The 27834-nt window shown below is 34.8% G+C and overlaps 1 protein-coding gene across 1 annotated transcript; it reads left to right on the top strand.

The window, feature by feature from the left end:
• The first annotated feature begins 3132 nt into the window (after nucleotides 1-3132).
• LOC128185409 (calcineurin-binding protein cabin-1-like) lies at nucleotides 3133-27370 on the top strand. The gene is made up of 41 exons (XM_052855010.1): nucleotides 3133-3199; nucleotides 3351-3437; nucleotides 3524-3634; nucleotides 4131-4268; nucleotides 4721-4822; nucleotides 5134-5212; nucleotides 5532-5661; nucleotides 5781-5829; nucleotides 6768-6868; nucleotides 7081-7147; nucleotides 7261-7816; nucleotides 8162-8289; nucleotides 8541-8623; nucleotides 10073-10158; nucleotides 10425-10653; nucleotides 10786-10825; nucleotides 11006-11082; nucleotides 11322-11449; nucleotides 11836-11906; nucleotides 12292-12382; nucleotides 12494-12633; nucleotides 12850-12936; nucleotides 13106-13230; nucleotides 13441-13611; nucleotides 14049-14165; nucleotides 14348-14642; nucleotides 15033-15087; nucleotides 15360-15441; nucleotides 15586-15648; nucleotides 15747-15858; nucleotides 15980-16147; nucleotides 16645-16866; nucleotides 17157-17258; nucleotides 17436-17584; nucleotides 21444-22213; nucleotides 22485-22966; nucleotides 23623-23733; nucleotides 23945-24108; nucleotides 24748-24988; nucleotides 25108-25188; nucleotides 25325-27370. The coding sequence occupies exons 1-41, from the start codon at nucleotides 3197-3199 to the stop codon at nucleotides 26723-26725; spliced, it is 7494 nt and encodes a 2497-aa protein (XP_052710970.1). The 5' UTR covers nucleotides 3133-3196; the 3' UTR covers nucleotides 26726-27370.
• Nucleotides 27371-27834: the final 464 nt, after the last annotated feature.

Here is a 27834-nt window from a genome sequence, read left to right on the forward strand (position 1 = left end):
ATCAATATAACTTATTAAATGCGCCGAAACTACATATATATACAGGTCCATGGGGCTTGAGCTTCAAACCCCATAGCATCTACAACTGATGTATGGATTGTACGGTTTGCACCTCGTGTTCGAATTGCTGAACGTCTCCATGTATAACTGTCAACTGTCGTGTGTATACTTTATGTAGCTTATTACCAGTCGCCTTGAACTGTCAAGAGGTGTGACAACACTTCTGTTGTATGAATTGTACAGAAGATTCATGCATCTTAAAAAGAATACTCCAACCTTGTATAATTATTCATAGCTGACAAATCACTATCTCAGTATCTGTGACTTACTGCACTCTAGCACTCAAACAATGAATGGATGCTCTCCCTTATTGGCGTGAATCACTTCCGCTCCCCCCCCCCCCTCCCCGGTAAAAAATGCGCAAGGGAAAAGAAAAGGAAAATAAAGTTTTTTAATTATAGTATGAAACACAAGAATATGAGAATGAACAAACAAAACGGTCAAGCGTATCAACAGTACTAGTATCGCAATCAAAATACACCTGCGCTTTCAAATAATTTTATTTTTTTTACTCTGACTTCAAAATAACTCATTCATACTATAAATAAAATTATGATATTGTAATTTTGCGTTATAATGTACATAAACTAGTTATCATCACTTATTGTGTTTCCTCTTAGAAAGAGAAGTCCCCATAAATATTATAAGAACAAAATGATTACCTGATCAGATTGTACGCCCATGAGCAGATCGAGATAAATCTGCACCTATTTATGACAGAGTCAACCTTCCGATAACAAGTTCAAAAGTGATAAATTTTAAAGTTCCCCAGTCCTCAAGCCCTATGTACCTAAGTGTGATACGAAGTGGACGGTAATTAAATTACCGTCGATATAAAGTTGTCATAAATTGAATATTTGGGACAGAAAACCAAACACTCTTGTTTTCTGGATTATCGGGGTGAGATGTTTACAATGTAATTCAAACTTAATTTTGTTTGATTCTCTAGAATGTCAAGAACATTAACAAAACAAATAAACACTATCAGCGTATTGTCCCGTCAAATTCTGTGTCAACGATGATGGGCGCATATTTCACGCATTTAAATAGAAGGCCTTCTCTTTTTTAAATAATAAACACCGTCTTCCAGATAATGAAATGTTTTTGTTTTTTTTTTTTAAATGCACGTTTAAATTGAAGTAATTATCAATTTTTCATCAATTCGATTCAATACAATTTATTTCTATAAATTTTATAAATCAGGCACCATTGGTGAGTTGGTAGATTAAGAAGATGAATGAAATAACAATGAATGTTTCACAAAATATCACAATTTTGAACTTCTCAATCTTACAGTTTGCGGTAGAAATTTACCTAAATCATTGATTTCTTTTCAATTTCTTTCATGTTCATATTATCAGATTCCGTGCAATGACGGTCTGTAGTATGATTGATACTATCAATATCGAAAATGGAACACCCCGGGGATAGAACAAAACAGCAACAGATATTCCTCGAACACACGCAAATAATGTTATTAATTGCAAAGAACATTAAGACAGGTCATGCAGTTCTTATATCCGACATCTAGGTCATTACTCCTTGTCATATAAGACAACATACCATACTGTAACCGAAAATATTTTAAGAGAAATCTTCAGCGAAGAGAGCTCGATAAACAGGCATAGGAATCACCTCGCCGTCTGTTGGTAGACTTTATCACGTTGATTTCAAGGATTTGCCCAAGCATTGGATATCGAAGAATGTCGACTTTAATCGAGTAAAAAATAGTTCAGCGATCTGCATAATGTAATGCGGTGCTACACTTTAGTCTTGACGATTTGTTCGTCAATTAAGCGTTGAGAATTGAGAATGAAGATGCCGGTGGCCTTACATGTACAGAACGATATCTAAAAAAAAAAAAACCCCGAGGTCAGGTCACGATATAACTCCACTAATTTGGTATAAGATCGATGAAAGCACAATGAACATTATTTTATAGCTAACATTTTTTATTCTGGAATAAATGCGTAACTTTCGCGCTATGCCGTTAGTTTAACTTTTTGCGAAAACATTGCGGTTTTCTGCGAGAGTTTTGTGTCATACCGCGAAAAGTTTTGCAAATATTACGCGTAAAATCGCAAGACTTTGGCATTTTTCGCAAAAAGTAAAGCCTTTAATTAATTCGTGAAAGCTTTCAATTATTAACCAAAGTTACGCGGAAATCGCGAAAAGTTTGCATATATTCGCTAAAATTACTCGTTTATTCGCGATACACATGTAATTATTTTGTTAGCTATACGAACATGAGCTCAGTGGGCTTAAGTGTGTTAGGTAAAGAAAATACAACATAACACTCGTTGAATTTTGTCTTATTATCTTTATACTTTGGAGGCTTTGCCTATTTTGATCTACATTATCAATGGAAACACATTGCAAATATTCAATGCAGCCACAACATCCATGTTATAAAGATTTCTACATCTCTGTAACACACTGATCGATACTGTATATTTTAGACACTTTAGCTGGTATAAATGTATTATAAATAACATTTAGCAGTATAACCAAAGCACACATGTAGGTCTTAATTTGAATCTCTTCATTATTCGACAACAGGTAATGTCGCAACTCATTGTCGTGTGACACGTATAAACAAATCCCATCGGGACGTCAAACAGCAAAATATTTAAACAATCAACCGAAATTCATATAGCATCTCCTACTTCACAGTTAATTTCCTATCAGGAATATATATATATATATATATATATATATATATATATATATATATATATATATATATATATATATATATATATATATATATATATGCATTTGAAAAAGGTGATCAGATTAAAAACTTCTTATAAAAATTAACATGTTTTCAAACTTTGCTTTGTTTACGATTATTTTTTTTCCAATATTAAATTAGAGATATAATTAATGCACTTTATTCTGATTAATATATTGTAGTACATTCATTTGAGTTGTTTGTGGATTGTCAGTAAAGTAACATTAGTGGATAGCCGGAACGCTCATGTGAATACGACTTGGATTTTAGGCACTCCAATAAACTGGTTACCAGCTCCAACATTACAGAAACCAGTTTAGAGTTTTCCAAAGGATGCCGCGGAATGTGCATGACGTGATTACCGTGATTACGCAGTTAAATGCTGATGATGCATGATTAAAAATGGTAAGAGATATATAACCGTCATACAAGTTTATTGACTGAAATCACAGATTGTTTTTAAATGTGTATAGGCATAAGCAAACAAGCACTTGTCTTAAGATGAAAAAAGACAGAACAAACTTGGAACTGGTAATAATACACATTGTATGTTCAGATTCGGATAGCTGCCTTGAATGACAGCAGCAGTGAGGTTGATGGAGATGATTTCAGGGCCAAGACTGTTGGAACAAGGGAAGCTGAGGTTTGTATCAACATTCAAATTAAGAAAGTCATTGGATTCGACGAGCTCGCAGACTGTTTACACCACTGTACCAATTTCATTTACAGGAATCGGAAGCATATACATTGTATAACAAGGCTCTTGGACTACAGCGACAAGATATTCAAAAGGCTGAAGAGGCATTTGAACAGCTTCTCAGTCATGGATTTATCAGAGAGGTATTCTATTGCTGTGATGGTCAGACTGGTTCTAATGCCGGCACCAGATAACTCAGTGGGTAGAGCACCTCACTAGAAAATCATTGCCAGGTTCTAACTTTTGGTTTGGTCATTCATTATTTCTCCTTTACTGTTACATTTGGCACTATGCCAATTCCTGAAACTCCTGCCAAGGGAAAGAACTTGGGATGTAAGTAATCTAATTTAGATTCTAAAAGAATGTGATGGTCAGACCTGTTTGAATACTGGCGCCAGATAGCTATGTGGGTAGAGCACCTGACTAGAGAATCAAGGGAATTGGGTTCAAAGTCTTTTCTGGTTTGTCATTATTTCCCCATCCCTTTACAATACTAAGCAAAGTTAAATCTAGAGACAAAATTATGCATAGATTTGTTTATTTTCAATTTTCTCTTTATTATTGTTGACAAAATATTAGACTTAAAAAGGTAATTCAATTATCTTTTGAAATTCTTGTATATTTCATTGTGTTAATCAGGCAGCCAAACTTGTTGAGACAGAGACAGTGGGAATCGTTCACCCAGGATTGCAGCTCCTGTACTCTATATACAAAAACCTGGCTACAATGTCCTTACAAAAGGGAGATCACGAAGAGGCCATGGAGTGGTACATAGAGGTATACAAATCAATTTGATTGGTTTATGTGCTTCACGATGATATAATTTTCGCTTTTCTCTCGATCTCTTTTTTTAAATCACAAATAATTGAATATGCAGAATTTATATCCTGTTTCATTTTCTATATGAAACTGTTTAAATTGCAAAAAATGACTGATGCAAATTAAAAATGGATCAGATTTTTTACATTTTCGGAAATTTTGTGACATGATAAAACCCAGATATATGGTATTTATGAAGTAAGGTTTGTAAATCTTAAAACAGACATTTATTTGCATGAGTGATCTGGGTCTTGTCAGAGACTTTACAGTTGTTAGGCAGTATGATCCAGTGATTTTCAGAAGTTAAAAGAGAATAACATCTGACTCTTTGATAGAAGTATGTTATAAATTTTCTGTTGTTGAACTTCAAGCAATTCTTAATCTTGTTTGTAAATTGTTTAAATGTTTAGGCTGTGAAAGTGGATGAATCTGAGACCACAGTTTGGTATAAGATAGGAACTATAGCCCTGAAACTACACAATTACCAACTTGCTAGACTGGGGTTTGAACAGGTAGAGTACATCAATTATAAAGCTATTGTAAAAAATGACAATTTATATAAATAGTTGCCATCAATAAAAAATTTTGTTGTGTATATTTATTACAGATGAAAATAAGTGAGAATAAGATAAAGATGCAAAGACATCTTTTAAAGACTAAACACTGCTAGATAATAATTAAATACCAGTAATTGATACTTTTATTGAAATGAGAAGACTTCAATCAAGAATTTTACTCCATAAAATGATTTAATGATAAAAAAAAATGTTTATGACCACATGCAGTTGCAGAAGTCACATTCTTGCAATGATTTTGTTCACAGGGCCTACAGTGTAATCCCAACCACTGGCCATGCCTGGACAACATCATCACTGTTCTGTACACCATCAATGATTACTGGTGTAAGTATTGGGCAGAAAGATACGCCAAATGATAGAGGCTAATCATACAATAATAATAATAACATTTATTTAGTGCTTTATCTTTAATAAAACTCTAAAGCACTTTACAGAATAAGTCAAAATTACATGATAAAAGAAGACTAGTTTACATTATACATTACATTTTACATTAATACAAAACACATTAAAAAGATTAGAAGTTGCGGCAGAAAAAATGAGTAATTGAAGCAGTCTCTTTGTGAAAATGAAATGAAAGTAGAAATATCATCAATGTTTACAATATAGGAATAACTCTTAATGTAAATTCTGAAAATTTCAGATTGCCTGTACTACATATCTAAAGCTCTGAAGAAGGATTACCTGTACCTGAAAGGAATTGTTTTCAGGAATCAGATATTCAAGGAACAACCATCTCTGAGAGATTATACAAAAGAAATGTTCAAAGACTGGTAGGAAGAATTTTATCATTATGAAATAATTTCTTGAACTGTATTTGAATTTAAAATTATGTAAAGGCACAGAAAAGATTGATGCTGTTTGTCTGACGTGGGTTTTATTTTTACTTCAGTAATCCACTAATTAATACAGAGAAAGTTGACCAAGAAGATATAGACGAGGTAATACTTTGTATCAAGGTTTAATTACTGTAAACGTATTGTGTTTGGTGTGTACGATATTTGGCGGAATTTAGTTTGTGAACAAGTTGGCGTGGATTTGAATTAGTGTATTCCTGAATGTGACTATTCTTATACATATAAGCATGGCATTGAGCGATGTACTTGATTAAGCGGACGCCGCATTCCGCCAAAAGCGCTAAATCGAATAAACAGCCCAATGTAGTACCTTGTGGTAACCGTGTTTGATGGAGTTTTTCAATTCTATGAATATATTTTTACATATAGCTGCAGGTCTGTAGCTCCTGGTCTGAAAAAAATCGAATAGACAACCTGGCAGCTACAGTGCCTCTCATAGTTAAAAACTGCAATTTACGACGCACAAAAAATTGCTCTAGTTTTGGACTGATTAACCTTATTTCCAAACACTTTTTATACAAATATTTGATTCAAAAAAATTCCTCAGACATTTTACTACATACATCATCAATTTACTTGCCTCTGATATTCTTTTAAACTCCATCACCAGCCTCTTAAGTGAAGTGGTGCAGTTTGTTTACATTTAAAAATGGTGACTCTCGAGCTAGACGTGAATTTAACATACTTTAATTTCCGAGGTCGCAAGTGTGTTTAAAGAACGTTTGGGGCAAGTAAAGTACCGATATCTGCAGTTAATTAAATGAAGAATTTAATGATACTAAATTTTTCCACAGAATATGTTCAGAAATAGGGTTAACCAGTCCAAAACTAGTGCAATTTTTTGTGCACTGTAAATTGCAGTGTTTTACTATGGGAGGCACTGTAGCTCCCAGGTCGTCCATCCAAATTTTTTCTGACCAGGAGCTACAGACCTGCAGCTAAGATACATATAGATGTATTGTAATACATGTTGATTGAATTTCATTTTTCTATAGCAGTCACAAAATATTTTTTGCATACAGTTTATAAATGAAGCTATGACAATGAGACAGAAACGAAAAGAACTAGCCAGAACCCCACCAATGAAACCTAATAAGCTTCCAGTCCCTATTAAATCATACACGTAAGTAACTAATTTAACCTAGCATATAATTTGTTTGAATTTTGAAAATGCATTGCTATTCAGTAAATCTTTTTGTTCAAAACTTTTATACATGTATATTATTTGCTATTAGTTTGTCATTATTGTAAACATTTATTTACTAATGGAATTCCAAATGTGACAAAAATAAAGTAGTGCTGAATTGATGAAACTTCATCTTTTTATATTTGTAGATGGATTGATGTTGGTGAAAGTTTAATTGCTTTATACAATACTATAAAGAAATCCAACCCACCCATGGTAGTATTTCTTTTTCAAATAATCCCAAAGTGTTACATTCAGACAGTCATCCTTATTGTCAGGGTCTCCTCCTCCTCCTCTAATAACACTTTACTTATGTTCTTGTTCAACAGAGTATGGGTATACGTGTGGATCTAAGTGATTATGCTGAAGACCAGGATAAAAAAACTGAAATCCAAATGAAAGAGAAACAGAATCAACAAGGAGACACCTCATCTTCCTCTGAGGTGCCACCACAACTGACACCACAACAACCACCTGAAGAGAACGCACCACCACAATCATCAGAAAATAAAGAGGAAGTATCAAAGTCCATGGAGGACAATGTAGAAATTGTGCCCTCTGAAACAATGGAGGTTGACGAAACTCCATCGATTAAGTCGGAAACAATCGTGACCTCTTTGAGTAACACTGCTATAACAGATGCTGTTATCATCTCTAGTACTGTCACCATTCCCACTTCTAGTGAAATAACTGTAGTGACTTCTGTGTCCTCTTGTGAAAATGTGATTTACAGTAGAAGTACTGTGGGTCAAGAGTCGACCCCTCCCTGCTCCTCCGCTCTGGTTACTGAGGACCCAGGGGTCCTCCTGTCACCTCCAACCAGCGCTCCTTCCACTCCAGATGTGTTCAATTCCTGTACGCCTCTGTCCTCCATTCCCATATCAGGTAACAATTAGTGAAGGATAAGTAATAAAAAAATTGATCCATTTTAGATTGTTATAGAGCATTATAATTGAAAGTTCTAGACATATCTTCATTATACTTTATACATCTTAACTTCATCCAGTGTTGTGAAAACCTTGTCGCATTTGTACAAAATTCCAATTAAAGGGGAACAAGCTAATGTTTGAAGAATTCAACTACTGACAATAAAGTTAAAAATGAAGGGGACTAAGATTTCCATTTTTGTACATTCTTTATTTGTTAATTAGTGTTGCCTACACCATTTTTTTAAAAATTGTGTTGATAACAAAGATTTGTTTATGTAGATATACCTTGTTTATATTTCAGTGACTTCTGCATTACAAGACAATCCGGGGTCAGAAACGAGTGACACAGAGGGCAAGAACAAAGGACAGAAGAGGAAGCGGTCATCCAACTTTGATAGCCCATTTTATGAGAAGAGGCGGTCAGCTAGGGTGAGTAACAGTCAAAAAGTGAATATGATATATTTCATTCCAGATGTGACATGTTCATGTAAGTTAATATATGTTGAGATGTTCATGTATTTCGATACTTTTTTAAAATTCATCATAAAAAAATTGTATGATTTTCAAATGTTTAATGTGACAATGATATGTTCCAGAATAATTACAAACTATTGGCACATCTTTTTTTCTTGTTCATTGACAGAATGATTACCTTATTTGCATGTTTGTTGGTCTTTCAGGTGAGAAACACTTTCACAAGAAGAGAAGAGGAGCGAGTCAACTTTAGAGAAATTTTAGAGACTTTCATACCTTCCACTCTTCGGTAAATTTTTCATTTTGATTGATGATAAAAAATGTTATTGGTACAAGTAAATATACCGTAATCCGGTGAATATAATACGCACTTTTTTCCAAGCATTTTTTACTGTGAGAAAGGGATGCGTATTATACAACCCTATAGGATTTGGACATATTTTTTCCCTAGCTGAAGTATGGGGTATCATACTGCCGTATTACCTATGCTGTTCACAGACAGGACCGCTACCCCGCTATACATCGTAACATTCCTTTATTATCACATATATATTACTATGTAACCCTTAGGAAATCATTAATATAGCATGTAATTAAAGAAAATGTACACTTTAAGTCTGTTAATAAATAAACTGTTTCAAAGTGGCCTTTAAAAATTTCAACTGCCTATTCTTTTATATCTCCGTGTACGCCGCCATTACAGCTGTTATTAATAGAATGCGGACTTCGATGGCCACGTGCTATTTGTAGCCGATCTTTGAAAACAGCTTACACATCATTTGGCTCATTTTTAACCATTTTCAAGTAATGCTAATTAATTTATTGCAAATAATTATGAATATAAATAATTCTATAACCTATTCCGTTAATTGAAGCCATTGAAACAGTTGTGGTCCCCCACCGCTAACGCTTGACACCTTGGGTATCTCAGACACCCCCTTAAGCTATGTGTACTATACACAACACAACTATTTGTGCATATATTTTATTATGCTCCAGGCCTCTAATTGATCACTTTGATCGGAGTCATTTAAGAATTTAATTAGGTCCGTTATCTCCATACCTGTACATCGTCTGTTTTTCACTTCACAGGGATGGTAATGACTAAACAATTATAGTAGTTGAATTTTTTACGGTAGAATATTTAATACAAGGCCTATTTAAAACATTGATTATGAATTAAAGATATTACCGCGATGTATTAGTTACAATAAATCCGTATCTAAGAAAATATTGTGTTTTTCTTATTTCCGGTAGCGTATAGCGATGAAGTTGAGCGTGCATACAAAGTATAACTGCTTTGTTGATACTCAGGCTTACTGTTTGGTCAATTTTTTTTATGCGTATTATACATCCCAACAAGCTTTTTTTCACCACTTTCAGGCCCAAAGTGGGGGTGCGTATTGTACACTACTGCGTATTATATTCACCGGATTACGGTATTTATGCTCTTGAGTACATGTATTTACATGTACATGTACTTATGATTTCACACAAAGAATAAAGATTGGCTGTCAGTTATTTTGCTTGTAATTTGTATCTAACTTTATAGGATAATTTTTTTGAGTATTTTTTCACTGTTTCTTGATGAGTAGGGCTGGAAAACCTTTTAATTATTAAAACTTAATGTAGGATAAACTTTCCTCTGTTTTTTGTTATAATTGTGTAGATTTACCGGATATTTTAAGATTGCATTTGTGAAAACAGGTTAGCTATAAAAAAGTGTTTATACATTTAGACCAGGAGCTGATGAAGAAGAAATGGATACTCTGGATCATGTATCGGAGAATGAAGAGTCTGTCTTCTCCAAAATTAACACAAAAGGTAATCAACCTTAGCAAATATATGATCATTACTGGCAATACAAATGTTGTAGTCAGAATGTCGCATGTGCAAGTTCTTACTTACCAGAATCGAAATTTGAAAGACACTCTGTAACCTGACTATTTTCTTTTCTTTGTAGTGTATCATTTGATACATATACATGTACATGTATATTTTGTAGAAGCCACTTTATAACAGAAACACCATTTGAATGTTGTTCATAGCTGTAGTTGATACTTTATAAGGATTTTTTTAAAACATTACAGAAAATAGTACTGCCTCAAAAGCAAAGTCCTTGTCAGAAACAGAAGCCAGTGATGTGCGAGAGTTCCTTCAGAGGGAACAGAAGAATGGTGGTGTGTTGATGCTGATGCTACATTTCATGGAGTCCCTGTGTGACCGGACCGAGCTGTCCTGGCCCCAGGAGCTGGCCTCCGTGTACGTCAAAGTGTACACAAGGTGGAGGAAACACGTGGACCTGCCTTGTCTTCTCAGGTTAGATTTGTTTAGTGGAGCAACTTAAGAAGTTTGTGTAATTTTATTACAGAGAGCCTTACTATCATGCTGAAAATTTCCATTTAAACACTTGCATTGCAACATTTTATTATTTTTTTGTTCAATTAATAGCAAAGATGAACCAGAGGAAGATATTCGATCATTTGGAAAGGTAAATTATCATTTGATAACTTTTTAGACAAAACTTATGTTGATCTTAATTTTAAGATCATATATCTATTACAATGTACAATGGTATGCGTTTGCATTTTAATAGTAAATGTGATTTTTTTTTATGAGAATTACTTGGTTTGATTTTTGTTCACTAATGTAAACTGGCCCTGTTTTGTAGATGCTGTTGTTGAGGCTAGAGTTACAGTTTGATCAATGGCTGACTAAACACCTCAAAAGTGGGGCATCTCCCAAAGGGTAACTCTCTCACTCTCTCATATATTTATTTGTATTCTATAAACCAAATATTGAAAGCACAATAGGAACTGTATATTTTAAGATTCAATTGATATGATACATGTATTTTCAATATTGTTAAAACATGTAAATAAAGAATATTAAACGTTTCTACAACTGTTGTTGGCCAGTTTATTGTGTCCTCTCTGTTCCAATGTTTGTCCGGATTTGCTTTGTAAGTGGTATATTTTTTTCTGTAGGAAGAGTCCCGGTTCAGCGGTGCCGTCAGAGATGCCTGGGTCCTGGGAGGAGGACATGGACTATGTGTTTGGGTTACAGGGACAGTCCCAGGTCCTGGGCTCACTATGGCTACAGCACTGTGTCCGGGGTACGTCTCCTTCTGACAGAGTGTTAAGCTTATTGTTTTTAAGAGTTACATGTGGTCTTATAGAGAGGATTGTATGGTAGACAAAATTAATTTATTGATGATTGAACACGTTTTCAATAAAAGTTGAATATGATCTACATCTGTGACATTTGTTGATGAATGAACTGAAAAAGTTATATAATAGGCTGATGGAGATGTTGAATTGTAGGAATCATCATAAAAGATATCTAAAGTATGTGTAATGATGATACAGCATCATTTAGAATTTATTGAATATACAATAATGTAGAATTTGTTCATGCATTAGTTATTTAATTGCTTGCTGATTGTAACACAAGACTATAACTAGTAACTTCATTGTTCAGTGTTAGAATTGTTCCCCACAGCTTTCTGGCTGCAGGCTAGGCTGTGTCTTCTACAAGGAGAGATTCAATATGCTTCATGCAGTTTCCACAAGGTAATGTCAATTTACAGTATTGTTAAGAGTCTTCTCATATTGGGAATAAAAATCCTTGACATTTAAGTACATCATCATTGCAAATGCATGTACTTGGTACATACATTTATATTTCTTGAGTGATATTAGGTACATATAATAGACAGAAATATGGGTAGTATTTAATAATACCTCCATCTTATTTAAAGAGGCCCTTGGGGTTTAAGTCCTACTTGAACAGTTCTAGTTTTTGGTTAAGGAAAGATTTTCATCAAATTAGTAAGGATACAAATGATCGTCATTTTGTAATCAAACAGTAGATGCAGGCTGGTTCAAGTTTGGTTTCTTCAATCTTGTGAGTTTTGTGGTTTTTCTTTGCTGATTGTTCTTATATCAATCTGTTTAGGCAAAAGAGTTTTTGAAGTGGAGGATTGAAGATGAAAACGTCCATGAGATTCTTCTCAAGAACTGTCAGAGTGACAACTGGATTACAATTGGTAATTATAGAACTTTTGATATCTTAGAAAGCTAACTATTGTCACTGTTTTTGGTAAATTAAGAAAGAGTTAAACAGTCATGTTTTTTAACTGTTTGGATTTACCTTACAGAGAGCATAGAAAGACATCAGAATTCTCTAGAGAGGAGCCAGTGCATGGATGAAATGCAGAAGTTGTATGATGCCAAAGAATATGATCAGGTGGTCGAGCTCCTCCTGAAAGCTGTCACTCAGCCAAGTCAGAAACCTATGGTGGGTATATTTTGTTTAATTCTAAAACAGTTTAAAAGTTTTTGATGTTTATGTGTATATAGCTCTTTAAGTTGAAAAAAAATGCATGAAATGAAAAAAAAATTGTTAATTTCTTACAAGCATATTAGGATTGTTTCTTTGTACTGGTAATTACTTATGAACACCAAAAAACATTGATTTTTTTAAAATTTGATTTGTATAATTTTCTGTTTCCAGAGGAAAGAATCAGATTCCATTGTACCGACAAGAATTGAACAGCTGTGTTTGTTGCACAATTGTTTGGTTAAAATGGGAGATGTGAAGGTACAGTATAAATTTCAATCAATATGGGTTGATAAATGCTTGTCTTTTTTATTTTAAGTGTTTTGTAAGTGAAATAGCACTACAAGGAGTACTTTAGTTCAGTACAGCACTAGATGCAACCAACAGCAATCAATTTGTTGATTCTTTTCACTTCATTTGTTTTCTGTAGAGGTCCATGCATTGGGGTGAAATAGCATTCCATGAGGCCTTCCAGGGGTACAAGAAAGCTACCACTAGCCCTCACAAGGACGAATGGTCAAATGTTCTGAATCAGATTTGGTCATTACTTCTGATGTAAGAAATATAATAATACCTGTGAATTCCGACATCATTATTTGTCAAGAGTGTTTGTTGTTTGTAAAAATGAATACTGGTACATTTGTACATATTCAAGTTTCTTAGAACAGAAAAAATACATAGACTACCGTAGATGCCTATTATAAAAGTGAGCAAAAAAGCCTCCTCGTATGGTTTTTAAGAATTGCAATTTTATTTTTGAAATAGGAACTTGGAGAAGCCAGAAAGTTTAAAAGATCTGAGTGGACCCAGAAAGATGCGTTTGACCTCTGACCTGATGGCAGTGATTGACATCATGATGTCTGTACCAGAGAAGGCCACTGACATGCCGATCGGAAGTGTGCTGCCGTGGATGATTCTCTACTCTGTCATCCAATGGTAATTGTACATGTGTATAGAACTCCCTATTTAGTTTTGTAACTACATGCATGTACGTTACATGCTTAAAAAGGACATGGTGTAATAATTTCAATGAGCCCATTTAACTCATTAACTGCTTTTATGGTTTTTGTTTTTCTAAATATATATGGTATATAAAGTTACAGCATTGAAATGATATAAAAATTTGGAGTGGGGTTAAAGGCTACAATGATTATATGAGACAGAGGGGCAAAATGTTGCCTAATGGGTAGTTTCCTAAATCATTTACTAAAGGGAGAAACAAAACTACCAAGTTAATGTTAAAAGTACATATACATGTAAATGTTGTTGTTGAACCATTGAACCAATTTTATCCAATTTTTCATATTTTGATAACACAATATTTTATTTACATGTATCACTATTTTCATACTACATACTTATTTTCCCTACAGTGAAGAAAAAGAATTCTTTGATCTGCAAAAGGAGCAAGAGTTATCAGCCCAGAACATCAGTGACAGCATGCCTTCATCCTTAATGCTGCTCAATGTATCCCATGACTACTTAGGAAGGTAAAAATATTGTTGTACATCAGATTAACATGTATTAGAACTATAGTAAGGAAAGCAGCTTACACTTTTGTGTCATCCTTAAGAAACTGTAAAACAAATTAATAGCCTCTCTTTTTGATATTGAAGACTCTGCAGATGAGATAAAATTTAGCTAAAAGATTGTTATTTTCCGTCCCTTTTAGCCATTCATGGTGCACCAAGTCCGACGGAAAGTTCCTGATATTTTTCATGGATGTCCTCCAGCAGAAGATGACGGAGCCATTGAAGTACACAGATGACCTGAGACAGATGTATGAGCAGTGTGTGTACTGTCTCTATGGACACCCCAATAAGAAGGGCAGGGCCAAACACCTGGCTGACCATAACTGTCCACCAATCTCTCTCACCCTGCAGCAGGCCATTAAGATGTTCGAGTACTTTAAGCCCAAAAATTTACCAGAGTTTGACAGCTTTAAGACTGACACAGTTTCTGCTGAGGTTAGTAACCATGCTTCCACATGTCTTAGAACCATTTTAAGAGGGGATTGGACTTTAGGTATTGTTGTTTCAAACAGCAATGTGACATAGGCCTGTCTATTTCATTGCTGGCCACTCAGCTATGGCTCTTTGAAATCAACAACATTTGTCTGGCTTTTGAGCAAAAATTACGAGATCTATGCATATTTCACTCAAAATCAACAACATTTTAATTTGTTTTGATGCAAGAAATAAAAAGTTATGTCCAACCAAAAGTCCAAGGTGTTTAAATGTTCATGTTCAATTCCATGTTTACTTTCACAAGGTAAAAGTTTTGAAGAAAGATGGAATTTAAATTGTATTTTTAAACTTAAGTACGGTATATTTTTATTCTGTGTTTTCTTCTTGCAGCTTGAGTCTTTGTTAAGGAGAATTATACAACTCATACCTGAGAAAGAAAAACCAGGTGAGGAAATATTTCAAACAACACATCTTTATATGTATTTTACAAGTCAGTTTTGCACACATTTAGAAAGTTATATTTAAAAAAAAAGACGAATTTTTTTAAAAGAAAATTTTAATTCCTAATTTTTTGTATCAATACCAAAAGATATGGGGAAAATGTGTTCTTTTACTAAAATAACAGGAAGAATGATTTATTCTAAATATTTTAGGCATTCTGATGTATACAGATGCTTCTATACAATATAATACATTTCAATTTTTATTGTGTTTTAGCCAGCAGACTTGACAAAGTTCAGGATTACATTGATGGCAATAGCAATGTTGTTCCATCCACAGAGAAGGGGCTGGAGTTCTTGTAAGTGTCCTTCTATACTTGACTATACATGTACTTAAGCTCTGAATGATAATATAATGTTTTCTTAGACTTTGTAGTTTCTTTGATTCTACATTCTTGAGGAATAGTTTACATGAAAATAAATTGAATTTTTATTGTTTACAGATCAATAACACAGGAAATTTACTACTTACTGGCTGATTATTACTTCAAGAACAATGAGCACCCGTAAGTATACATGTACAGTTTGTATGCAGCAGTTTTTGGACATCAAGTTTTCTTTCTTCCTGTATGACACAAACTTTGATTTTATCATTTTGTTTTAGGAAAGCCATCAAGTTCTACATGTATGATATATGTGTAAACCCACTACGACTTGACTCTTGGGCAGGCTTGGCTCTGGCAAGGATGTATCAACTGGAGCAGAAACTCAACTCTGTAAGTGCTTCTACGTGGAAGGAAATCTTATTTCTTCTCTTTTTTTCTTTAAGAGAAAGTATTTGTACATGTATGTTGCTGTGAGAATTAAGATTATCATTCGGAATTCTCCCCTTTTCAGACTGACTTAAAGTTGGATGTGTCACTCCAGAAGCGTTCTCGTGCCGCCCTTCGCTGTTTTGAGAGATCTGTGGATATAGAGGATGCGTACGGCAAACTGTGGATGGAGTACGGATCACTGTCCTACCAACTCCACACCCACTCCTCCAGGCAACTCCACTTCCACGAGGTAGGTAACAAATATTCTATGTAGTTCTCCCATTGAAGGATGAAGCATAGAATTGGGGTAATTGTTGCAATACTTAGAATGGTACTTATAAGAATAAGAAATGAAGCAGGCATTAATAGCAGAGAAACTGTTTCAAAAGGTATTACATTTGGAAATGTTTTCATTTTAGAGTTTTTGGCAGAAAACAGCTGCCTTTAAATCAAGTTCATCTCTAAATGTCATGCAAATCAAATACCGGTATATAGAATCAGAAATCAAAATCTATCCACACTAACCTCTTGGGAAACAGTTTCTGTCATATAAATATATACTAAATACATGTGTGCTACATTTACAGTATCCTTGTATTGCAAAGAAATATACATTTACTGGTATCGATTATGTAATACACTGCATAGATGTGAAGTTGAATAGAATTTTTTTTAAAACTTATAGCTGTATTAACTGTTTTAACTGTTGTTAACATTAATACTGATATGATAAAATCTGTGATCCAGGAGAAGAAGCAGGAGTGTGATGAGGACTACCTCCCTACAGAGCTGAGGCAGGTGGCGGTGGGCTTCAGGCTGGAGATGTTGGAGCTGGCCTACATGTGTTACAAGAGTGCCTCGCAGTGTGTGGACGAAGAGAGCGAGGAGTGGCTCACCGACTACATGATGGGCAAGTGTCTGGAGAAGATGCATAAGGCACCCAAGGAATATCTCAACTTTTATAGACAGGTCTCTTGTTATGATTTATTATTTTGCAGGGTTTTTTTCCAGTTTTTAATAACTTTGTACATATTGAACACTGATATCTCAGAGGGAGATGGAAGTCTCAGCTGTTGTTCCTTTAATTATGTATTTCCAAACATGTACATCAAATTTTTTCTTTAGGACTTGTTAAACTTGAATTTAAAAGGCTTGACTATACACAGATAATATATATGTAATGTAACATTCATAATGATTTATTGTACCCGGTAACTAAAATTGAATTAAGATGTAATTCTTATGCATGTATGATTCAGGCTTTGGCCGCTCTACATGAGGAGAATGCCACTTATCCGAAGAAGATTACTTATGCATACACAGCTCACACTTCACCAAGGCTGGCAGTGGAGGCTCTTGAGGCAAGTAATCTACTACATGTATATGATGTGGATCTATTCATAATTTAGTGTACATGTATATCTTGTGGAACCAAAAGAATGCCAGTTTCCATGGTTTGTCATAAAATTACTTTTTCAAGAAAATGTTACATTTATTTAACAATATCTTAGAATGACTCTATCTTCTGTACTTTACAGATGTTTTATCGCCTCCATGTTTCCATCTTGAAGCTGTTGTTAAAGGGAGGTCACTCAGAAGAGTACCATGACTATGCTGAGTACATAGAACAAGCAGCCAATTCTCCGTTTGCCAAGGGATGTGAGAAAAAAGACGAGGAGTCTGGGAAGTAAGTATAATTTGTGAAACATTTATGGTGATTTTCTTCCCTGTCCATACTATTTTTTATGATGTATAAAACAGCTTTTGAACATAATTTTTGTAGGATTTTTTGTGTGTTGTAAATTTAATATATACATGTAGATGTACTGGTAAGCGCAAATGTTTTTCATCTTTTTTGATATACAAAGTACATTGTTAATGTTGGCAACCAAGGAGCATTGGTGCTTTTGTTGAAAGTGTAAGGTTCAAAGACATTATAGTTTTGTTTTGGTTATAACCTAGCTGTATTTAATTATGTTGCTGGGTGAAGAGAAGAAAGAGCTAGAGCCACGAAGCATCAAAATGTGCCTTAAAATTTTCACAAAACTCAAGTTTGAAACAATACAAATTGTAATTACTTATAATGTAGGGCACAATATTCTGCTTCTATGTATATGAATTTTTTTCACTTCGGCCCCACCGTTTAGCACATGCGCATCATCAAACATACTATGATCGTTAAAAATAGCTGAAAATTGTAGATTTTACTGCAGTATTTCCCAAATTTGAATGTGGCCACACTTGAGTACCTCTTTGAAACTTTTAAAACTGAGAGATATTGCATAAATTCTTCCGCCTGCAAAATTTCGTAGAGGTACTCAAGTGTGGCCAATATGTATTTTACAAATTTTGAAAATTTTAATAACAGAAAATAACACTGACCACTCTATTTTAGGGTAATTATTTGCTTCCTTTTTATTGAAATAGTAGAATTTAATTAATAATGATAAAGAATTATTTGTGATTATTTACAAAATCATCATTTTATTAAATATTTGAGGTAGAAATGCATATAAACTGAACTTTAACATGTTTTATCTAGTAATTTTATACTGTGTATTCATGCTTACATCGTGCATCATCAATGACGTCATAGTTTGACGTTTGCGACGTCAGTTGAATCTGTACATGGAATCTTGAGTTCTTTCAGTATTTTGCCAATAGAATTGACCAGTAAAGTATGCATTTTAAAAAAGCATTATTTCTATGTACCACGGTATTATTCAATTGCAGTAGAATATGAGATACATGAACATTGCTATAAACAGAGAAAAAATTAATTGGCAAAGTTAACATTGTACGTACGTAAGTAAATATATATTCCTATACCTTTATGTAGAATAAGCGATAGCATGTATACGTAGCTAGTTGTGGGTTTTTTGTCAAACGGTGAAATGCATTAAACGAAAGGAAAGATGCAAGCCATTTTTTTTCACACAAGTACGTGTTCCTGAATACCGCGGGAGAAAGAAAGTCGACATCACATGAAAACATGTACATATATGATAAACTTAATTTATTCCGTCAAAAAACTTGATTATTTAATTCCTAAGTACAGCTGTAATTGAATATTAAGCCAATCGTCCCTTGCATAAAAAAAATTTTGCAAATGCATACGTCTTTTCTTTATCAGCCACCTGTTGATCAGTGTTGATTCGTCGCGTGGTCAATGTATTTCCGGTGAACCGTTACATGCAGTTACACTCCTTTCTTAAAAGATCGATTGTGTCTGTTTCGATGAAGACAGCTTTTGGTATACACAGCTTAGAATACATTATCAGCATGTGCTCTATATAGAAGTCTAATCCTAATTGCGATGTCTTTGTTGATAATTTGTCCAAAAAAATAAAAAATCACCCTAAATGTGTGTACATCGGTGACTTACTATTGCCTATAAAATTCTCGATTGAAATCATCTTTGATTTTTTTATGCGTATTAAATCTAATTAAAGTTTTTCTTGTCTGGAATATAGAAAAAAATCAGATTGCCGGGCCCTTTCTTTAAAAAAACAAAAACAACGATGAGTACAGTGAGATTTAAAACAGTATTTGTTTCCATTCAACCCCCCCCCCTTCCCTACCCTCTGAAAAAATCGATTTACGGCCGAGTTCACTATAAATCTATAGATATGATAACACAAATTCTACAGGCTTGCTATGAACTCGACTTTTCAAGACAATTTTACAACATTATTTATGTGCTACTGCTTGATGTTTTAAATAAAAATGTTCATTTTAACCTATCTTCGCTCCGAAATAGTAAACCCACATTCTCTCTCTCTCTCTCTCTCTCTCTCTCTCTCTCTCTCTCTCTCTCTCTTCTCTCTCTCTCTCTCTCTCTGAAATATGATCTTAATTCTCAAGACATTTACGGATAGCTTATCACTTGTAACAATTCTCAAAGGACATGAATATCACTAGAAAAAAATGAAATGTAAATGAATAGACATTATGGCATTTATAAGGAATAATTAACTCATAAGAATATTTTTAAAGAAATCGATATTCTTTTTTCATTTAATTAATAGAAATTAAAACACTGCTGTAGTGTCATTCCTTTGTTCCAGCAGTCAAAAATTTTATTTGTGACAGTCTGATATATTAGAGAGCTTCTTGATATCAGACCATTATCAGTGGTTACAGCACTGTTATTCTTTAAAATCAGGCTGTCTCAGGAATCAACAATGATATTCAATGGCTATATATGCCTCAAACAAATATCACTGTTCTCGGCCCTATAACGGGCCTCGAAACTGTTTTATATTATTTCATACAGAACTGCTTTCGGCATACTAGTACATCCATTACATAAACACAGTCGCTGAAAGGTTTTATTTTTCACTTGAACAGTTCGTGAACGGTGAGCGCACAGTGATTGCGCTCTAAACGAACGGCGAGTGCACGCTGAGCCGAATTTGGATAGCGCTTATGAACGGTGAACTGAGAGCGAACGCAGAGCGCAAAGTGAACGTTGAACGATGTATGTACTCTATGTGAATGCAAGATGAACGATTTATTCGGAGTGCCCCGGGCGGTATTGTTACATTGTGTTTCGTTGGTAATCGGGAAATAATAACAATAAACTACATGTTTGTATTGTTATAAGCCTAAATATAATATTATCTGACTAAATAATAAGTGAACACTGAACGAACGCAATGAGCGCATGCAAGGCGAAATCTTTGTGAACGCACGGTGGGCGGTTTGTGCACGATGAGCGGGAACGGAGCGGAGCGGAGAGCGCACATGAACGCACGGTGAGCCAACGGGAAACTGGGAAAATAAAACATTTCAAAGAACTGAACCCTGGCATGTAACTGCTGTAAAGCGCCAGGATTGGGTGAAAATATCGAAGCCTTGAAACAAGTAATATAATCATGTAGAATAATGTACACAGACTGTTACAGTAATGCATCAAAATTCGAGATTACATATATCTCTATTAAATTCAATTACCGTATCTCTGACATATTTATATATTTATTTTTAATAATTTGTGATTACATTGGTAGAATTCAATGATTAATCCTCAGTTATACATTGCGCATCATCAGCATTACTTCATGCAGTTTCAAATTGCAGAGAAAAGAACTTTTAAGACACGTACATATATAAATGTACCGCCGTTATATTGACCTTCAGCACTGGTCCCTGTAATATGTTTTAAACTATATTGTAAATAAGCTTTTCATGCTATTTTCATCAATAAATTTATTTTCATAAATTAATTATAATGTCTACATGATAATTTTATTAATGTTTTTTTTGTTTATTTTATTAGATTCAAGTCATACGTAGTTTTATCATTTCATGACGTTACTTAACAAAAATGACGTCTGTTCTACATTTTTCATCAAAACAATGCCATATTGTAAACTCCGTTTATAAAAAAGTATGATAGATATCGAAAAAAGAAAAAGAGTTATGAAAAGCTAAGATCCTATCCTATATTTTACCAAAATATGGTAATTTTTAATGATAGGGCATTTTTTGATGCTTCGTGGCTCTAGCTCTTTTGCTTGACTGTGTTGATTTTATTTCTCTAGTGTGTCTATAGACCATAGTGATCCAAAATCTGATAAAACTACAACCAACCAACAAGACCACACCTACTCCAAGGTCAATGAAATCACAAACATGATGGAAAATGTCACAGATAATCCAGCTAACGCCGACTCTGCCGACAGCCTGGACGAAAAGATGGAGGACTCTGCAAACAGCCGAGACAGTAGCATGTATTTCCCCAGCGCTGAGCAGTCAGAATCTTCACAGGACGCTATAGAAACCATGGAAACAGATGACAGTTTATTTTCATCCAATCTAATTAAGCCTTTATCTGAGACTCCAAAAATGCTGGAATTGGCAGCTGAGGAACTGGAACCAGAGAGCAAGTCTACTGATGCTTTATCCAAGCAGAAATCTTATGGTTTTATACCTTCAGGGGACCACAGTTGTGCGGAACCTGAGTTAAAAAAAGATGCAGAAGTAATTGAAATATTTTCATCTCCAGAACCTTTTGATCCTAAATCACAACCTAAGTTTTTCGTACCAGATACTACACATAAGGGAGATTCCAAAGACTCTGATGTTGCAAGGCTGGAAGTTCCATCTTCATGCACTGAACAGATTATAGGATTGGAACCTACTGTGAAAAATACAAATGAAGCTTTGTTGAAAGATAAAACAGAGAATGATGGTGTATTGCAGAAGACGATTGTCAGTAAAACACCAGACAATCCAGAGGTCACAAATGTGGCTGAAGAATCAAGTGGTAACATACAGATATCCAAACCTGACCCTGTGTCAGATGTGAAAGGTAAATATTCCTACAAATTACAAAGCTTGCATATATAAGAATGTTTTAAAGTACCATTCTCTTACCAATCTCTAACAATGTATATATGAGAAGACTTGATTACTGTATCAATTTTTGCATGAGAATAATCAGGAATTACACGTACCAATTCAATATTATTTTGTTAAGTCTCCTTGTAAACAGTTTGGATTTTTAGAGTTTGTTAGCCTTAGAGTTACATCTGATTGCAGTATATCAAAGTTTTTAAGATAAAATCTATAAAACTTTGTAGATAATGAAAACAAGCAACTGACTGCAATATCCAAAAGTACAGAAATAACAGAAAAATTCCAGGAAAGTTCTAGTCCTGTCAATATTAAGCTAGGTCATGCTGAAAAAGAACTACCAAAATCAGCACATACCATTCCCAATAATCAAACCACAGAGCTAGGGAATAATGAAGAGCCCTGCAATAATTCAAATGCTGATGGAAGTGTTAAAAAAGAGCCCACAGTTAATAACCCAGCAGTTACACACACAGGAGGGGGAGGGGATGCAGACACAGCAAAAACTCAGGAGGGAGGTGGACAGAACTGTCAACCCAGCAAGCCAGTTCAGACTGAGAACAAACCTAAACTGGAAGGGGCAGCTCTCCGTAAGGACCTGATAGAGAAGTGTATGGCGGCACTACACCTGTGCCTGTCCCGGTTTCCCACCCACTACAAGTCCACCTACAGACTGGCCTATGTGTACTTCTACTCGCCTTACCATAAGGTATGAAAATAGAGTTACGAAGGATTTATCTGAACTTGAAGTGAAATAAACCATTGGCTTGTTCTGCGTTATTTTTTTTAGAAATTCATTCATGCAACATGACCTTAAAGCAACATCAACTTTCTACCATTGTTGTTTTGAATTAAAGATAAGTCATATACAATGAACACATTATTTGTTTTTGAGAGACTGATTGGTATATACTGTTACTGTGCTCTATTAATATGTTGTGGAACATTTAGAACCATTTTAATAGGAGCTTGGACTTTGGGTAGTTTTGTCAAACAGCATTGTGATTTAGGCCTGTCTATTTTATGGCTGGCCAATCGGCTATGGCTCTTTGAAATAAACAAGATTTGTCTGGCTTTTGAGCTAAGAGTATTCAATCTGTGTATATTTCACTTGAAACCAACGTCATATTTAACTTGTTTTGACGCAAGAAAAAGAAAGTTAAATCCTACAGAAAGTCCAAGGTCTTGTTAAAATGGTTCTATGTGACAAAAGCCAGATCAGTGATACATGATAATGTCAATGTCAAAACCAACCAACCAAAACGAAACATAAACTTTTGTGTTTAGATTTGCTACAATATACATGTAACTTAACGGGTATTTTATATTGAAAAAAATAGATATTTGTGACTTTATACACCACAGAATTTGCAGTATGCAAGAGATCTCCTGTTGGGAAATCCTCAGTGGCAGTCACTTAGCTACATGCCAGCACAGGGCCTGTTTAGTGAGAGAAAGTCAGCCAACTTCTTCCAGGTGGGCAATTAATATGTCAAAGAATCCTTTTGTTTCAATGATTCTGCTTAGCTTCTGCATGAGCAAACAGTGAAGGAATTCTGAAAACTTGGGTTGATTATACATGTACATGCTGCAGTACAAATTCATACTGAGTACATGAAGGAATATATATAACATGTACACATGTACGAAGTAATATAATGTAAACTTTAAAATGATCTTTCAACAGGGAACATGGAGGCTGCCTATAAGTGAGGTGGAGAGGGCAGGAAGCTTTGCTACTCATCTGAATAGAGCTGTTCTCCTTCTTCTGAAAATTTTGTCGGAACAAAAGGATGTTCCAATGTTACACCATCTGCATCTACAGCTGAATAAGACCCCTGATGCTGAAAAGTAAGACATTAGTATACATAAAAACTCGAAACACCTTTATTGTTCTCTGCCTCTTACCATTAAAGCTTTTACATGGAAGTTTAATTTAGGACATGTATTGATTTAAAAATATAATATAGAACTGAATAAAATTGAATTTAAGGTCAGACGACACGTTCCTCAAAAATCTTTTTTGTATCTCCTCGTAATAAAGAGTTCCAATAAAAAATATTAATCTTATATTTACTTTAAAAATGATCAAAATTTACTTGGATTTGGTTATATGTCTAGATGGTCGAGTGGTTAGAACCGTGGCCGCTCACTGCCAAAAGCTTATAGGTCGTGAGTTCAAAGCCAAGCCCCGGCGACGATATTACATAGGATATTGCATACTCTAGTATTTTAAAGAAGTGCCTGGTAAGGTACCCTAATTTTTTGCAAGAAAGCTTGTCAAAAAAGCTTGTCAAAGTAGTAGTAAACCATTAACAAATTCCTGGAAAAGTTATCTAAAATTGAGGAACGTGTCGTCTGACCTTAATGTTTCCAAATAAAGTAGGATTTTTCAAATTTCTCAATTCTTGATTTTGGATGCTGAATGAACAGAATCTTCATAAATATTTTATTAAAATTTCTAAAGCATGATTGTATAAAATTTTCCAGGAAATATTTAAGAGATGCTGAACGACTGCATTATTCCCGACTGGCATTAGACTACTGTCTAAGCGCCATAAAGAACCGACTACCAGACATCCGAGAAATGCAAGACAGAGAAAAGGCCATCAAACTGTTGATGGAGACATACAAGAGTTACAACTACTGTATTTCTAAAATGAAGTCAACAGTAGGACCACGTGTCAGTAACCTATTGGCGGCCACATTCAAAGCTGTCATGAAGGAAGAGGTTAGTCTTTACCTTCACTTAATGAATCAAATCTGAATTAAACTATTCCATTTATTTGAGAAAAAAAACAAGCTGTCTTGTATTGATCAAAATGTTTAAACATTCTTTGTTGTCTGTAGGTATTATCTGACAAACCGTTGCTTGATCAAGCTCTCAAGTTCTGTCAGCTTTACCACCAACAGAATGCTCCACAAAGACAGGTAAGAACAGTGAAATAATAATGATAAATACTTTCCGTCACAGTAGTTAAAAAAGAGTGTTGCAGTTTGATTATGAGTGACATATACTTAAATGAAAGGACAAGCATGATTTCTAATGTACGGTATTTTGATATAGGGTGCTGTCCGGTCTAGTGCAGACACCAGCCAATCAGATTCCTCCTTCTTCTCTCCTGACCGCTCACTGAGCAATCTCTTTAGACCCTCGGGAGTACCCCAGTCACCAGTGAAAGTACCCCAGTCACCAGTGAAACTACCACAGAGCATTTCATTGACCAGCCTTCAGGGAAAATCTCCGCAGTCTCCTCTCCCCTCATTACAAGCATCACCTACTAAATCACAGCTACCTCAGTCACCAGTCAAGTTGCCTCAGGTTGCCTCCACATTGGTACCAAAACTTCAAAAGCCTGTTGTGCAGTTGACAAAGTTATCTATGGTGCACAGGAATATCACAGAATTAAGTGAAAAGCCTGCACAGAAGGAGGATTCTCAAGCATTAAAAAGCTTAACTGGTGAGCAAAGCAAATCCAGTACTGGGGCATTGAATGTGAAAGAAACAACCCCTGGAATATCTGCCATTTCATTTATCTCCTCCTTGATTGAGGAGGGCATAAATAAAACCAAAAAACCAAAGATGGAGTTGCCTGCCAGAAGTGAGAGTGTTGTTGATGAACCAGCGATTCCACTGGTTAGTCCTGTCACTCCCACTTTTCCGGACAATCTCTCTTGTTCTGGACTCAGTCCTGGCTTATCAAAATCTACGCCTCCAAAGCCAAGCCTAGAGATATCAGCGAATTCTTCTCCAGTATCAAGTGAGGGTGTTTTGAAGCCTTCCTCCTCACTGCCAAGCCAAGGGTTATCAAAGCAATCTCCCGAAGGGTCTTTGCCACCAGTACCTAACCCACATGTGTTTAAGACCTCTCCCCCAGGGTTAGGCATGAGGGAATCGAAGCTCTCTCCTAAAGAGTCTATCCCTAGAACATTGATGTCAACTTCTGTCCCTTCTCTAGTAGTGTCGAAACCTTCTACCCAAAGGTCTAGTCAAGGATCATCCAAGCCATCTCTTCATTTGAGTCATCCAAAGAAAAGGCCATATGTGGTGGAGGAGGTAATTGAAATTCTGTCATCTGATGATGAATCTGAAGCAATGGATGTTACACCTTTATCCAAGCCATCTGTTGCAACTAAACAAGAAAATCAGCAACAAACATCAAAGGACAATGCTAGAATAACTGAAAATCCAAAAGATCAGGGAAGTAGTGCTTTAATTACGTCTAATGTTAAGACAGAAAAAAGTGCAAGTGTAGCAAATTTGAATACTGGGAGTAATGAAAATGATTCAAAGACGGATCCACAGAAAGAATCTGGAAAGGATGACTTGACTGATAGCAAGGACTTGCCATTACTGGACCCATCAACAGGTTTATTTGTGACAGACTCAGACAGCCAGAGCAGTGTCTATGTAGCTAACCCAGAAAATATCTCATTTGAAGATGAACTAATGGTGGAAGATGACTGAATTATAAATAAAATGGAGAGAGAGAGAGAGAGAGAGAGAGAGAGAGAGAGAGAGAGATCATCTACATGATTTATATCTTTTAAAAAAATTATGGAAAGATGTGAACATCAGTGATAATTCAAATTGCAAAGAAATAAAGTAGTTATCAAAGATTGTTTAGATTTATTCATTTACCAGTAGTTGGGAGTACTAATAAGAATTGGCATAAAAGAAAGGTAACAGGTTATTCACACCTTGGAAATTTTACACACAGAAATATTTTTGATCAACATCATTTCCTCTATTTGAATGAATCCATTAAATTGTGGTAGTCTACATTTGAATAGCAAATTTAGATGTATTTTGATATCTTGAAATCACCCTTACCAGATGGTAGAATTTTATGTTTCTTACATAAGGAAAGGAATATCCCTTTGTTCTTAATACCGTGTGGTGAACATTAGTTTTGATGTGTGCGAGAGGACCGGTTTGAAATATTTCAATTTTAAAAGGGTGCGAGGAAAGTGATCAGCTGTGACTTACAATACGCGGGTAGGGGTGGAAGTCAAAATGTACAACTCAGTATGGAAATTACGCTGAGATAAATGAGATATGCAGACACCCTACTCATTTCCGGGGCTGAAAATGGGGATAAAAAAAAAAATTCATAAAGAACAAGATAGGATAAGGGCCATTTATGGCCCCCTCAGCAAAAATGTTCATTTTACTACCATGCATAGTATTGACCTCAGTAATCAACATGATAGGATTTTTTTCTTGGTAACCCTTCCGGATAGTTGCCTAGCAACGAAACAAACGTGACCATGGTTTCGGTCTAAATTAAGAAAAAAAAACCTCTTCATTCAATTGGGAAATTTTAAGTTACTGTTATTTGATTAGCATAAGTTTATTTAATTAAAGTACCAACATGAATTAATGCATTAAATGCATAAAATTATTTACTCAGCGTTTCCATGGCAACCATGGATTTCCTTAGTAACCAACTAAATAACTTCTATTTCAAGTCCGATTGCATTCTGAGAAGTATAGAAGTTAATTAAAAACTTTTAAAAGCTTTTAAATAAATAATGTAACATATTTTTTTTTACATTAATGTTAATGACATTGTG

This window comes from Crassostrea angulata, chromosome 1 (assembly GCF_025612915.1).
Source record: "Crassostrea angulata isolate pt1a10 chromosome 1, ASM2561291v2, whole genome shotgun sequence".
In the NCBI taxonomy this organism is placed as follows: Eukaryota; Metazoa; Mollusca; class Bivalvia; order Ostreida; family Ostreidae; genus Magallana; species Magallana angulata.

Excerpts from the sequence above, each read along its gene's own strand:
- LOC128185409 (XM_052855010.1), top strand. Across the intron at positions 8,290-8,540 it reads AGAAGAGGCGGTCAGCTAGG|GTGAGAAACACTTTCACAAG; the intron begins GTGAGTAACAGT and ends TTGGTCTTTCAG. Across the intron at positions 12,937-13,105 it reads TTAAAATGGGAGATGTGAAG|AGGTCCATGCATTGGGGTGA; the intron begins GTACAGTATAAA and ends TGTTTTCTGTAG.